At 47.7% G+C, this 14,931-nt stretch overlaps 1 protein-coding gene across 2 annotated transcripts; it reads left to right on the top strand.

Annotated features, from left to right (window-relative positions):
* Positions 1-855: 855 nt before the first annotated feature.
* On the top strand, positions 856-14,146 carry ttbk2a (tau tubulin kinase 2a). 2 transcript variants are annotated; one of them, XM_085932458.1, is made up of 16 exons: positions 856-1,078; positions 2,870-3,047; positions 3,840-3,987; positions 4,857-4,930; positions 5,044-5,184; positions 5,393-5,497; positions 5,582-5,647; positions 5,793-5,885; positions 5,964-6,089; positions 6,173-6,330; positions 6,417-6,627; positions 6,717-6,919; positions 7,125-7,692; positions 8,434-8,742; positions 10,158-10,849; positions 10,957-14,146. In XM_085932458.1, exons 2-16 carry the CDS (start codon positions 2,979-2,981, stop codon positions 11,411-11,413), a joined length of 3,420 nt encoding a protein of 1,139 aa, XP_085788584.1. In that variant the 5' UTR covers positions 856-1,078; positions 2,870-2,978; the 3' UTR covers positions 11,414-14,146. The 2 variants fall into 2 exon arrangements, with proteins under 2 accessions (XP_085788584.1, XP_085788585.1); XM_085932459.1 differs by lacking the exon at positions 8,434-8,742.
* The last annotated feature ends 785 nt before the right edge of the window (positions 14,147-14,931 follow it).

The raw sequence follows: 14,931 nt of genomic DNA, 5'->3' as shown, positions 1-14,931 counted from the left end.
ATTCAAACCTAAATTGATATGACAGTGTGTAAAAGGCTTTGATGGTTCAATGTTCAATAATTTTGAAAAACCCATTATGGAAATCAATATTGTGAAAGAATATGTTCTATCACAGCAACGTATTATTTTTTTGTATAATCGTAGATCCAGTAATTTTTAATTATATTACATGGTACAGGACGCTGACTGGTCTCGCTTCTATCTCTACGGATCACTAAACAGGACAAACATAGCGAATTGGAAATCTATAGACCAATGACTATAATATGGTAACACATATCATGCACTAACTTTGTCACTTATGGGAGCACAATAAGTTGTTTGTGATGACATTTTGATTGCACCTCAGCTGAAAAAATTGTTGATAGCCTTTATAAGTGTGGTCTCTCAGATGTGCATTTGCATCAAAGGTCAGTTCATTCTTCTAGTTCACCAGTAGATGTCACTAGATAATACACAATGTCTTTTTAAAAAACGAAAACATATTTAATTTTTTTAAATGTAAGTATCAGTACATTTTCTACAGCTTGTAAAATTGAAGACTTGCCAACCCGACAGGAAGGCCGAAGCCAGAATCGAACAGAGAACCTCCGCACTGAGAATGACGTGTTAACCAGTGCTCAGCCGTACCGCGTTTTAAATTTAAAATCATTTTCTAAGATGAATTCGTGTGTGCTGATCAGCGGGTTTTGGAGTTTTTAGACGGTTAAAATGCGTGCGTATGCGTATACTATTTGCTATCATAAGTCGGTGCGATGACGACGCGCGCGAACGCGCTTTTCGCTCCCGTGCGCGTGTTCGGCTGGCTTGTTGCGAGGGCTTGAAGCCTCGGGGGCGCGCACGTAGGAAGTCCCGTCGATTCACGTCGAGTCACGTCACGGGTCCGCATCGACCGACACAAGAGATGCTGAGGCGACAACCCCGGAGCAAGAGAACCCGTTTTGAAAGGCTTTCCGCACTCTTTTTCCGTCTCCACGCCACGATGGGATCCAGTTCCTCGTCGCTCCGGGCCTCCTCCGTGGATATAGCGGCCCTTCACTAACCACGCCCGGGCTGCTCGTTTTCGGATCAAGGCGAGGTAAAGACCTTCGCTTTGCATTCCCGCGCCACGCCATTTTCCCCTAGCCCTGCTGTTTGTGTTGGCACGCTTGATAGCGTTCGTCTCCACGCCAGCGTTCGAGTCAGTCTGCTGCTTTGGCAACGTTTTCCCCACGCAACCGTTGCTGTGTCCACGGCCACTGCGGCGGCTGTGCATCCCCCCACTTCCCTCGACCCTTCTCCCAAAACACGACACGCTGCTCGCTTTTGCATTGTGGTTGTGTTCATGTGAACGTGTAGTACGGCCACGCGTGATTTGGACGCAGGCGGGTCCACTTGACGGACGCCACGGCCTCGTACTGCGTGGGTCAGCTGAGCTGCATGCATGCATGATGCTGGCTGGATGGTGGGTGTGGGGAGGAGGTCGACTCACGCTGGCTCCACACCAGCATGTGCAAACCAAATTGGATTCATATTTGGTTTTACGTGACAATCTATTTATTTATTGTCCAAGTCGTTTTTGACTATACATTTGCATCCAAAATGTTATTAGTAGTTTTCCGTATATGTTTTAATAGTAAAATTACATTTACTGCTGCTCATTTGCATGATAATAATTCACTAATTTTCCCTGTATATTTCTTTTGAAAATACATAGATACTCTGTTAACCATTTCCAGGAAACTATTTTCGTGATACTGCTTCACATGCGTTTTAAAAAGAAAATTTATATGTTTGTGTGAAAGCATCTTTGAATGAATTTGGAATGCTAAGAAGTTACACATACACTAACTATCAGGGCATTTCATTTGGGACCCTTAACGGTGAAATGTAATTAAATAAAGCTGTGGATAAAACACAAATTTAATATCCGAATGCATGTTTATGATTGTGGCTGTAGTTTGCGCTGCATCACACTGAGAACCACCGTGGCACTGGACGGTGGTCGCCATGGAGACGGTATGGTGGGGGTCACGGTCGTGTGTGATTCATGGCGGTCTTGGAGGATGGTGTCACTTTTACAGTCTGCTCCTCTTTTGCCGCTTGTTGTTCTGTTGTTCCCGCAACACATTTTCAAAGTGAATCCATCTGACGCTCACTGAGCTGATGTCTGGCAAAATGTTGGTGTTGTATCATTTCATCCACAATGCACTCCGATTTTTTTTCAACTTGTTTTTGAGGGAGCACAGTCGGGCGTCTCAAGATGACAATCGGTCATCGCGATGTCTCCTCCACGTTCTGACGCGAGGTCGAGGCCGAGGTCATGTTTTACGGCCGCCGTGTGCTAGTGCCACTCCAAAACCTCGACGGATGGCTTCCTTGATGTTCCAACTCATGACTTTGATTTAGCTTGTGTGAAGGCCTCTTACATAACGCCACGTGTCGACCGATGAATGAAATGTTTGTGCGAGTGCTGTGTGGAAGGAAGGATCTCTTACTACATGGTTGGAAGTGACACTAATCCATCTGTCATCAAATTCTGAGAAAGCAATGCGGAGTCAACAACAACATGGCTTGCTTCGGAGGCAGCTGCAAAGATGCGGGCAGGTCTGGCTCTTAAGCCAATGGCTTACGAGTGATGTCTGTCAGATGCTGTCAGCTGTTCTTTCTGGAGCAAACATTTGAGCTCAGGGGCCACATTTGAGTTTTAAAAGTGACAGCTGGGCCATATCCTTTGTAGATGTTGAATTTAGTAAAAGGTGCAGAACTGTTTAGTTTCGTAACGCTCGTGTTTTTACTTGGGTAAAAATATTATTTATTTGTTTTTTATTTATCTTTTTATTTTTTAATATGGCTGTGTGTTGAGTTGTTGTCATTTTTCCATCCACAGGGCCGTTTTACAGGTTCCAGATGCTCGGCCCCGTCTGAGACTCACTTGAGAGCGGCGGGGTGGGGGGGTGGTGCCAGGGGCAACGTAACGGTCCGGGTCTTCAGGCGGCATGAGTGGGGGAGCGGAGCAAGCCGACATTCTCAGCGTGCTCTCCCTGGTGAAGGAGCGATGGAAAGTGGTGAGTAATGACGACGTTTTGGTAATAAGTCACATTTGTGCGAGTCATAAGTCTTATGTTTTGAACATTTGAGTGGCCAAAATCAAGCGAGTGGTGTGGAGTCCCCGCTTATTTTCAAGCAAGTCGGTTTGTCATAACATACTTGATATATTCAAGAACAAACTAATAATTGAATTCAAAGTGAAGAATCTCGTCAATTTCAGCCAAGCATGTCAAAGTAACGTTGTCGACTTAAGTCTGAGTGGAGTCAGGCAACTCGAGTCACAATGGGCATTTCCGGGGTCGCCAGTAGCACTGCGGCAGCGTGAGTTCTAAAAATAGCCTCACCGTTGCTATTTCTGGCAATCATTGAGCTATAAAAGCGGCAAGAGGGGGGGGGGGGCGTTGGTCCCAGGGAGAGAAAACGAGCGAGAGCGACTCCTTGAGCGCCGGCCGCGTTAGCTCCTCGCCGTGTCTCCGCTTCCTATCCGCTTAGGAGCTCACTTACGTAAGAATGCTGCAGTTAATCCCCGCATGGAGGACGGCGAAGGGCACGCGGCAGCTTAGGGAAATGAAAGCGCCGCTCAATGCTGAGAGGTGAGAGTGTAAAGGTTGCAAAGGCAGGGTGCCAATCAGATGAGAAGATGCGCGCAGCAAATGACTGCCGGGTGCTTTTTCCTGGTGTGTTTAATTGAGGGTAGGGTGTTTAGAGAGCAGCCCATCAGTCACCAAATAAATACACGTCCAATTTTTTTTGTTCTGTGTTAAACAGGGAATTAATGTATTTGTTTTGCCCCCTCTCTCGACGTCCAGGTGAAGAAGATCGGGGGAGGTGGTTTTGGGGAGATCTACGAGGCGTTGGACCTGCTGACCCGGGTCAGCGTGGCGCTCAAGGTGGAGTCTGCTCAGCAGCCCAAGCAGGTCCTCAAGATGGAGGTGGCTGTGCTGAAGAAACTGCAGGGTGAGTCCTCCAATGCATCCGGAGTCACTTTTCAACCTATTGATCGTCCTGACCGCTCTGACCTGCCGACGCCGGTCACCCGAGATGATGTTTGGGATTCTTGCCAGAGGCCCTTCAAAAAAAGAAACTTGCTTGAAAAGAGACAGGAAAGCTTGCCGTCTTGCTTTGAGGCGGCCATTTTAAGATCATTTCCAGGAGTCCTGCATTCACCAGGCATGTCAAACACACGTAGACTCACAAAATAGTGAGTTTCAAGAAACCAAAAGTCTGTCAGTATAGTCTGAAGCGGCCTTCTTGGATTTATTTAAAAAAAAGCCCCCAAAGCCGTTTTCACATAGTAACATAAAATGTGGCCAGCTGGACGATCTGCGAGTCACTTAAGCTAGCGTACATGTTTCAGGTGGCACAACAGACACCTTTCCTCTTCTTTGTCTTTCACATCACCCGCCCTTTATGTCCCTCATCCGAGAGGAGAAATCAATAGACCGGGATCGTGTTAGCCATCTAATGGCCGATGCCTCGGGACGTCGTGCTTGCGTTGCCTCCCCCGAGGGACCCCGAACGTAACCGGAGATGAAACCCGACTCCTCAACTCTTCGTCCAAAACTGCACACCAGCACAGCTGTTAAGAGAAAACATCGAAGGGCGCCTCACGATAAGACCGATGCGAGGCTTCCATTTTGGTTTCAAGTGGCCATTTTGATTTAAGAACGGCCACGAAAATTTTATTTCCCAAAAATTATTTAGCACCCAACAGACATGTTTAACATGAGTAGAGCCAACCAAAATAATTGGGTCAGTGCCTACGAATCAAACGAGCAACCGATCGATAAGCATGTCTGACGTCGCTTGCGTTTTGTTCCTCGCAGGGAAGGATCACGTGTGTCGCTTCGTAGGATGCGGCCGCAACGACCGCTTCAACTACGTGGTGATGGAGCTTCAGGTTGGTTGCCTTTGCTAAAACCAAAAGATTAAAGAGGTTCTTTTGAAAATGCTTCTGCTGCTACAGAATATAAGAGAGTCAAGCTAATCGGCATCTTCTATGTGTCCTGGCAGGGTCGTAATCTGGCTGACCTGAGGAGGAGCATGAGCCGGGGGACGTTCAGCATCAGCACCACGCTGCGTCTGGGTCGGCAAATCCTGGAGGCCATCGAGAGCATCCACTCAGTGGGCTTCCTGCATCGTGATATCAAACCAGTAAGTTTTTTTTTCTTAATTCACATGACGTCTATTAAAGGAGGAAAATGAATCAATACCAAAATAATTAACAACTTTTAGGGGAAAAATGTTAATGGCGGTCTGAATTAGAGACCCGAGTGGGCCGTGTGTAGCCACACTTTGCGCACCCCTACATGATGTGGAAATTGTTCATATTTTTGCTGAGGTATTTTTTTTTTTTCTTCAGTCCAACTTCGCCATGGGTCGCTTCCCCAGCACCTGCCGCACATGCTACATGCTGGACTTTGGCTTAGCCCGCCAGTTCACCAACTCGTGCCAAGAGGTCCGACCGGTAAGTGTGCCCCATCTCCACCTAAAACACAACACGCAATCATTTTTCACGTGTACCAACGCCTCCTCCGTCTTTGCTCGTCAGCCCCGCCCAGTGGCAGGATTCCGAGGAACCGTGCGCTACGCATCCGTCAACGCACACAAAAATAAGGTAAACACGTCATGTCACATGTCATGGCGATCCGCTACCTTTATTTATTTTTTTTCTTGCCTTTTAATCGTTTTATTGTCGATAATTTTAAAAGTATTTGGTGCTGTGACATGTTTGACACCCCAACCGCCGTGTACTTGCGCAGGAGATGGGTCGCCATGACGACCTGTGGTCCCTCTTTTACATGCTGGTGGAGTTCCTTGTCGGCCAGTTGCCGTGGAGGAAGATCAAGGACAAAGTAAGGCAAAAGCAATCTCAGCCGTCTCCTATCTTGTAAGCGCAAATGTTTGACTAGCGTGCACTTGTGTTAACTCAGGAGCACGTGGGCAAATTAAAAGACACGTACGATCACCATCTGATGCTTAAACACTTGCCGGCGGAATTCGGCGTCTTCTTGGAACACATCTCCAGCCTGGACTACTTCACCAAGCCTGACTACCAGGTTTAAATTTTTAGCCCTCAGAGGAAGAAGTTTCGACAACCCCGGTGGAGACTGACACGTTTTTTTGAACATGTGTTTCTCAGCTGTTGATGTCGGTGTTCGACAACAGCATGAAGACGTACAACGTGGTGGAGAACGACCCGTACGACTGGGAGAGGGCAGCCACGGACGGCAGCCTGGTGATCAGCTCCAGCGCCACCACGCCTCAGCACCATACCCGCCTCACGCCCGCTCACATGGGGTGCGTGTCCTATCACTAGATATTACTAGACCAAGAAATTTAGCCTTTCTGAAAATCACTTTCCGTGTTTCCTTTTCCCACTTCAGCATGGCCAACGCCTCGGTGATTCCGGGCGACTTGTTGCGCGAGAACACCGAGGAGGTCCTGCAGGACGAGCAGCTCAGCGACGCCGACAACAACATGGCCGCACCCGAACGTGCGGCGGGTTCTCCGGGTCACCCGCCCCGAGTGCAGGAAGCTGATGTGTGGGAGGAGCTGGACCGTAACCGTAACCGGATACGCACGGCTTTATGGAAGGTGAACGGCAAATCCCCATCATTATTGGTATACAAACTTGATATCAGTTCAGAACCTTAAACCCGATGCTCGTTTGCATTTCCATCCAGGCTGCCGCTGAAGAGGAGCAAGGCAACCCCCAGGGCAACCAAAGCCCATTTGGAGGCCTCAGCCTGGGGTCGCCTGTCAAGATGGCATCGGAGGAGCGCGAGGGGCCTCTGGTCAGGAAGCTGCGCAACATCCACAGCTTTGAGCTGGAAAGGAGACTTGGACTCGAGTCCAAACCCAATCCAGAACGCTTCCTCGATGCCTGGTACGTTCCCAGGGACTCTCTGGAACCCTAACCCAGGCTTTGAAACCCCAACTCTGGTTTGAAGCCTTATTTTGAATGCTTAAGGCAAATTTCATGCCCTATTGCTGACTTGACACCCTAATTACAAACCCCTACAGCACTATTCACCAACTCTTGTCTTTACGCTGTTAAATGTTTGCTTACCGCTTGTTTGGTGTCCTTTTAGTCCCACAAAGCAGACGCCCAGTTCTGCCCAGCAGCAACAGGAACAAAAAGTGGACAAGGAAGGAGCCGAAGGGGCCGCCATCATCCCAGTCAATCAGGCTCTAACGCCTCCTAATGGAGAGCGTCGCGAGCGGATTTGGCACTATGACGAAGAGTTCCTTTCTGGCGGCTGTGTCGGGGGCTCTCCCAAAGCGCCGTCCCCTGCTTCTCCGGAGCGCGGCGACGGGGGGGCCAGCAGCGGGGGCTTTGTGGCCCTCAACCTCAGCTCGGGCCGGCAGGATGTAGACTCGCGGGACTGGGTCCTAGTGGAGCGGCCCGAAACAAAGGCCAGTTCAAGCCCATCGGAAGAGGAGGAAGAAGAGCAGGAGGCAGAGGTCCTGCAGGAACCCGGGTGGGACCGGGGCCTGCCAAGCACCGGCTCCGGAAAAGCAAAGCCGGACAGTTTGACTTCATCCAAGGGAAGCGCCAAAGCTGACAAGCTGGAGCTCAGCGTAGGGCCCGCCGAGGCTTTGCCCCCTGTGACCCCCACCAGTCCTGCCGAAGTGCTGACCGAGGGGGTCCTCACCCAGGTAAGACCTCGGCCATAGAGACTGCGCTCTGCATTTTTTTTTTTTTTTATGACACCGTTCAAAGGCTGCTGAGTCGGCGTTCTTGCCGTCAGTGCTCATTACTGGCAACTCTGCTGTGGTGACAAACGATAAAATTGAGAATCAGTGTTTCCCAACCTTTATTAATTCAGCCAAGGCACATATTGGAAGGTTTGCTTTTCGTCACATAGCTCGGTCTCCTGCGAATAACGGGTGTTTAAAATGCTAAAATAATAATCTTCTGGTTAATAAAGTGAAATTCAATCCTTTTGTTAATTGCAGAGGCCCTGAGGTTGGGAATCACTTTTTTTTATGGGATGACCATGACATGAAATCCACACTTTGAATAAGTCGGCTTAGAGCACGGAGGGCTTTTGGCTTTTTTTTTTTTTTTTTTGCAGATCATGCTTGATTTGAACTTTTCTTTGCGAGTGACACAACTCATGCAAGTCTTGCTCACTTCTAAAATGGCAAGAATTAGCAATGGGCATTTAACGACATTAAAAAAAAAAAAAAACCTCTCTGTTTTAACTCAGTTGCTTCAAATTCATCCGCAATGAATTCCTGATGAGAAATTCTAATTATATTATTATGCCCATTCCTAATCACAATTTCTAAAAGTGCCAAGTCGAATCCATCCCTCCATCCGTGTCGGTAGTTTCCAGTCGGTGTGAAAGGGGCTCCAACCTCCTCCCTTGTTTCACCGCCCCTCCTCTTTCTTAGCACCCCACCTCTCCTCCATCCCTGCCCGAGGAAGCGGCCGCCCGGACCTTCATCCCCGTCCCTCTGCGCTCCCCCAGCCCTCACACCCTCCTCAGCACCCTGTCGGACCCTCTCCACCAGCGCCACCCGCTGGCCATGAGGCGCAGTCAGTCGGCCGACCAACACCGGGACCGCCCGCCGTCTTCCTCTTCCGTTCCGCTTCCACTCAGACCCTCACCCAGTCGCAGGAAACTGCCCGCCATCCCGGCCGGCGCCGCCAACGCCAACTTCCCCTCTGTCATACGTATAACCAGGGCCCAGCTGCAGCAGGTGACCCCCCCTCACCCCTTTCATAGCGGAACCTCAAACGTCCAGTGCAAAAAAAAAAAAAAAAAACTAAAGAAGAAAAAGCAAAACGTCTGTGACTTTGGAGGTTCCACTTCCATTCAGCTTCCATGGCGAAACATTTTTCCTTTTACAATTTATTTTCTTTCAGCTGCTTGTTCTGCCCCCCCTCCTCCTCCCCGTCCCATGGCCTGGTTTGACTATGCCAAAACGCTCGTGCATTGCCAGCATGCCTCTAACGTGTAACTTGCTCCTAGTGATCTGAGCACAAGTGTGTGTTTGCGTGTGCGCGCCGTGTTTGGAATCATATTGTGAATGCGAGTGTAGCATGCGTGCGTGCGCGTTTGGAATGTCGACTCATGACCACAGGTCGCATGGTCTCTTTTGTTTCAGATGGTCTTTGTGCTCTCCATCTTCCTCTTCCTCTCTCTCTCCCTGTATTTGTTCCTCACCCTCTCTTCACTGAAGCCCCCTGCCAAGTTGCGTGAAACCAAACCTTTGCTGTCCGCCCGCCCCTGGTTTAGCGCTCACGAGCTTGACTGACACCATGCCCCCCCCATAGCACGTGTTGTGTGTCTGATAATGGTAGCTATGGTAACTGCATGCTGTCGTTGACCAATTAGTCTCCATCGATCACTACCGGTAAACCCAGACTATTCGCGGGGGATGGGGACCGAGCCCTGCCGCGAATAGCGAAAAAACTGACAGTCCTTGACGCTCCGCTGAGAAGGTTTACAAATAGCTTTAGATGGCACAGGATGGTGGCAAGCCACTGCTTTTTTCAATGGGACGTTTATCGTAAAACACATTCCCATTTCTCCATGGCGCCCAAGCACTACTTATCTACAAGACGGAGCATAATGTATAGATACAGTAATTCCCTTTCTAAAAGCCTTTATGAAAAGTCGAAACTGTCAAAATAGCACAAACTATGACAGTAAAACGCTTCAATATTATGTTCGGCTTGTTTTGCAACATTAGCGTAACAAATTGCATAAGATTTGGTTTCAAAACTTGCTATCGTGTTCAAGCCCAAACCATGTCTTATAAAAAGCTGTTAAGCGCCTCCAAGCTATGTTGGACAAGCTTCATTTCGTGAGGCCCGTTGGATTAGCTAATAATAAAAAGTGTTTTGCCGCCATCTGTGACTTTCGGAAATGTTTGTGGAGGCGTCAACTACTCCGCTATTCGCGCCAGGGCTCGGTCACTATCCCACGCGAATAGCAGACTCCAATCGACTCCAAATTGCTCCTCCTGCATCAGGCTACTTGCTGGAGCGCCACATGTTGTCGTCTTCCAGCAACAAGCCTTTCTCCAGCAATTTTTCACGTCCCCCTGGGGGTTTAACGCCTTATTAACTGGAAATGTCTTGTCCCTTTTGTCTCCCTCCCCCCCTCCAGTTGACGGCTCAGCGTCCGTCCGGGCTGTCCTCGGCGTCGGGCTCTGACAGCGCCCATACACCGGAGAGCTGCAACGAAGCCAAAGCAGAGCCTACGGTTGAATCCCCGGGGACGCCTACAGACCCTCCTCCGGTCAACGGGGACGCCCCGGTGCCGAGCCGCCGAAGCAACTCCCCCTGCTCGCCTCTTAGCCCCTCCTTCCCCAGTGGACACCAATCGCAGACCCCTCCCGGCTCTGAGAAAGACAATCTAGCACCGGAAACGGTGGACAGCCAAGTTTCCCCCTCCGCGCCTCGCCGCCGGCAGAGTCGTATTCCCGTGCTGGAACCACCGCCCCCGGGTTCGGCCAAAGAAAAGCTCCTGCAGAAGAAAGCCAACAACCCGATGCCGCTGCCATCACCCTCCGCCTCGCCGTCCCTCTCTGACCGCCGCGCTCCACCCGCCGTGGCTTCCCTCGCCAGGGACCCGCTGTCATCTGCCTCAGATCGCTCCCAGGAAGAGGACTCTCTCATGGGCTCACGCTCGGACCGGCACGGGGACGCCTCCCTGTCTTCGTCCTCCAGCCCCCTATCCCGTCGGAGCAGGATCCCTCGCCCCGTCCACTCGACCTCGTCCGCCGAGCAGCTGGCCGCCCAGTTCCTGCCCCGCCCGCCTCCTGGCAAGCCGCCATGCCGCAACACTGTGGAGGGCAGGTACTTGAACGCGTCTTTGTCATTTTCCATGAGAATGAATGAACCTTGGGGTTTTCTTGTGCGTCCGCATATTTGGTGCACTTAAGATGACCTTTGTTTTGCTTTAGGATCCGGCGCTACCGCATCCGAGCGGGCAGCACCAGCGACTCGGACCTCCTGAGCTGCCTGGCTCAGCTGATGCACGGCGCCCGCGGCTCCTCGGTGGCCCACCACCGCCCGTCGGCCCCGTATGCCGGCTCCCGGGCGACGGGCGTCAGCAGCCTGACCAGCTCGCCGCACCACGTCCGCAGCTCCAGCGCCTCGCCCCGCAGCTCGTCCTCGCTGCAGCGCTCCGTCAGCTCCTCGCCATCGCGCCACGAGCACCGCGGCAGCTTGGCAGGAGGCTGCCTGGGCCGCAGCCGCTCGCCGCCCAGCTTCTCCGGGTCGCCCCCGCCGCGCCGCCTCTACCACCACCACCACCAGGAGACATGCTGCAGCCGGCAGGCCCGCACCGCCGCCTTCCACTTGTCCAGGGGGAAGGGCTGCAGTCGGGAAGGCAAGTGCTCCAGCAAGCTGGCCAGATAGTTGCCCCGAAGGTGGACGAAGAACAGTTTTCGGTATTCCTCCTTTTTCCGAACCTCATCGCGCCCCCTCCCCCTCTTCCGTTAACGTTTTCTAATATTCATGTTATCGTCTTGGATAACAAAATAGTGCAGCTGCGATTTTATTTCCTATCCAGAGATCAGTAGTTGGTACATAGCACAGTGTTTCCCAACCTTTATTGAGCTGACGCACATTTTACATAAAAAAAAAAAAAAAAAAAGCACACCGCCAAACAAAAATACCACATAATTAACGGAAAACAGGAGTGATTCTAATTTAAATCCCATTTTACTATTATCCTTAAAAAAATGATTGATGATTTTAATAATCAATTTTCATACCAATTAAGTGAAATTGGATAATTTCCCTCGGCACATTAGCGGTTGGGAATCACTGCAGCGTAACGGACCATGTAAGTCGCTTCCCCGTTTTCTTTTTTCCATCTCGTATTCACAATGCAGCCAGTATATCGTCACTTTTTCAGCACTAACTCATATTAATGCACTCTGTTTGCATCCTGAGACTGTTTGGGCTTTTCGCTCAAGCCATGCCGCAGTGTACTGTTGTATTCCTGGAGATTTTTCCTTTCATGCTTGGCATCGCTTAAGCAAGCCCCGCCCTCTCCTGTTTTTGTGTGTGCTTCAATTGAAAGACATCGCTACGAAGATACAATCAGTCATGTCGAGTGCGTGGAAACGCGCAAACCTTCCTGTGCCTACTGTAGTCTCTTGGACGCAGCCTCTTCAAGCCAGGATTTATCCACCTTTTTCGTGGTTGTGCCAATATTCCAAGTATTAACAGAATTTCAAAGCTGGCATTTTTGCATGACGCTGTATTCAGACGTGCGTCTCAGCTGACCTTTTAACCCCGCCGGTGTGTCGAGCCGCCAATATTTCGTCTTTAGAAGGAGGACAGGAAACCTTCGTAGCAGCACACAAACGCTGGAACTATTTGCGTCGCTCTTTTGGACAAGCCAAGTATGTGTTTAATGCTTCAATTTTGTTTTGTTTTTTTGCTTCAGAGTTTTGTACAAACTGCAAAAGGCTTGACTACAATTTTACAGCTTCAGCGGTGGTCTCAGAAGCCCCTTTGATGCCAACGCAGCGTCTTCCGCTTTCAGTAGTAGTAACATTTTCCACACCATACCGGATAATAAGTACTCGAGTGAGGATAAAAATGTTTGTGCACGCGAGCAAAAGGTAACCACTGTTTGATTCCAGCTCTAAAGCTTCTTCTCCGCTTGTACGATAAACGGCTTCCTGTCCCTCGGCACACTAATGCATTCCTGCATGCTGAATCCACTACTAAGACAAAAAAAGCTGCATCTTTTAACCTCACTGTGACTAATAAGTTGAAAAGCTTATCACGCAAACTTCATTATGATGAGCAGTTCATTTGGTGGCAACTTTACCACACCTTGAAATGATGGCAAATTTACAGATTAGTCTGGTGATCAGTGCTATAATATATGAATTTATATTTCCGCTGCACTGTACCAGGTCGGAAAACCGCCATGATAATTAGTAAAATTATCACGATCAAAATTCCGATAATCGATTATGAATAAAATAAACTTATTTGGTCCGATAATGATCACAAAAATAAAGGCTAAGGACCATGCTAAGGTAATGTTAGCGAGTGTGTTTGTTTCGAATTGTACATCCGACAAATCTGATCAACCATTCCGTTTGGAACCCCGACTGACCTAGTATTACAAATAGAATTTTGTTTTAAGGTGTGGAAAAACACCAAAACATAGTAGAATCAAGTAGGTACCGTGCAATGGAAAAGGGGCAATTTTTCTGCACTGACTTTGAGTGACTGTGATTTTTTTTTTTTTTTTTTTAGCACACCCAATAATGATTTCAACCTCTTGACTTTATTCAAATAGGCTGCGCAAATGGATTACGTTGCCAAATATTTTGATACATGTGCTCCAAAAGTATGTAGAGGTTCTTGTAGGCGATTCAACGTTTGCCGCTTTTTCGCCCAACGGCCTTCTATCGGCGAATTGGCGATCGGTCCCGCCGCCTTAATGCCTCTTTTCTGGCCACTTAGAAACGCAAAAAGATCCCTTTTCGCATTGTAAAATAATCCCAAACAGGCTTCAGCAGAAGTGAGGTTGAAACAACAATAAAACAGCTACTTTGAAAAGATAATCACGGGTTTTTTGTTTTTGTTCTAACCCTACACAAGTGGCGTGCAGTTGTAGCGTTAGCGCATTTTGTTTGTTCTTAGAAAGGGGTTGTTGTACTATTACGAAAAACTTGACCTTTTATTTATTTACGGTGACATTACAACGGTAACATGCTGATTATGGCCGTCTGTTATTTAAACTGATATTTATTTTTATTTATAATTTTTTTAGTGATTAATTTCGTATGTGTGGGTTTTAATCCATAAAAGTCTCCATGGGAAAGAATGTATCCAGTGTTTTTTTTTTCATTTGTTATTTGTTTTGCATTGTATATAATTGTAATATTTATGTTGATGATATCATTTGTATCATATCAATGCCTTGTACAGTGATTTTACTTTCTATTCTGTTAGTTCTTTTAAAGTTATTTTGTATTTTATTTTTATAAACTGGTTATAAATAAAATACTCATTCCGCATGCATATTCAGACAGTTTTGTGTTGCTGTCTTTCTCGTTCAACAAGTGCATCAAATAAATACTGTTATACAATTTAGTATACATTAAAAAATGAAGGCTGTTTTAAGTGCAATATTTTCTTTTTTTACAAAATCAAATCACCCAAGGAGATTGTTTGGAGGTTAAAATCCATAATGTACATAATATATCCAATTATGGTTTATATAACTTCATTTTAGATGCATCAAAACCATTAAACCCGAAAAGAAATGAGCTCATAAAAACTATTATTATTATTTGGAATGTCTGCTCTGTTGGAATCGCTACTCGCACGGAAAGTTAATTTTAGCAAGGTTTTGTACTGGCTGAAGAATATTCAGGTGGTTCGGAAATACTCTCGAACCACTCGCTTAACTCGGATTAAGTGTAGTGCAATCCGTCTAATTGGTTGACTTGAGCACATTGCGGACTGCTAACCTTAAACCTGACAGTTAACCAGGGTTAAACCGGAATAACGACTGTTGCTGAGAAAAAGAAGCTTAAAAATGTCTGCATTCTCTTTGTTGTATTAATGTTGTTGGATCGTTAATGCTGCTAAACAATACTGTATATGTCGAATTTTTATTTATTTATTTTTTTTGCTCCCTTGGTCCAAACATATCAAACCACACATTTTTATTGATTTTCTTGATTCAACTTTTTAAAATGAATTAAAAAAAAAGATAATAAAATAAAAATGATAATAGGTATCCTTTTGGTTATTCACCACCAGATGTCACCATTTCCTACTGCTTGAAGTCAGGTTAAAAAAAAAAATCCGCATTAATCGATGCGCTGCAGTTGCGCGATCGGACAAAATTAAACTTCCTGCGCACTGAGGTCCACTTAAATTTTGGAAAGTACATC

The sequence above is a fragment of the Syngnathus leptorhynchus genome, chromosome 15 (genome assembly GCF_054491065.1).
Source record: "Syngnathus leptorhynchus isolate UIUO chromosome 15, UIUO_Slep, whole genome shotgun sequence".
NCBI lineage: Eukaryota > Metazoa > Chordata > Actinopteri > Syngnathiformes > Syngnathidae > Syngnathus > Syngnathus leptorhynchus.
Note: the sequence above shows the minus strand (reverse complement) of the source record. Positions and strands in the feature narration are given on the sequence as shown.

What these genes read in the sequence shown, in the direction of transcription:
- ttbk2a (XM_085932458.1), top strand. Translation starts at nt 2,979, where the DNA reads ATGAGTGGGGGAGCGGAGCAAGCCGACATTCTCAGCGTGCTCTCCCTG. An exon ending in TGTGCTGAAGAAACTGCAGG is followed by an intron (nt 3,988 to 4,856) that starts GTGAGTCCTCCA and finishes TGTTCCTCGCAG; the next exon opens with GGAAGGATCACGTGTGTCGC. An exon ending in CCAGGGCCCAGCTGCAGCAG is followed by an intron (nt 8,743 to 10,157) that starts GTGACCCCCCCT and finishes CCCCCCCTCCAG; the next exon opens with TTGACGGCTCAGCGTCCGTC.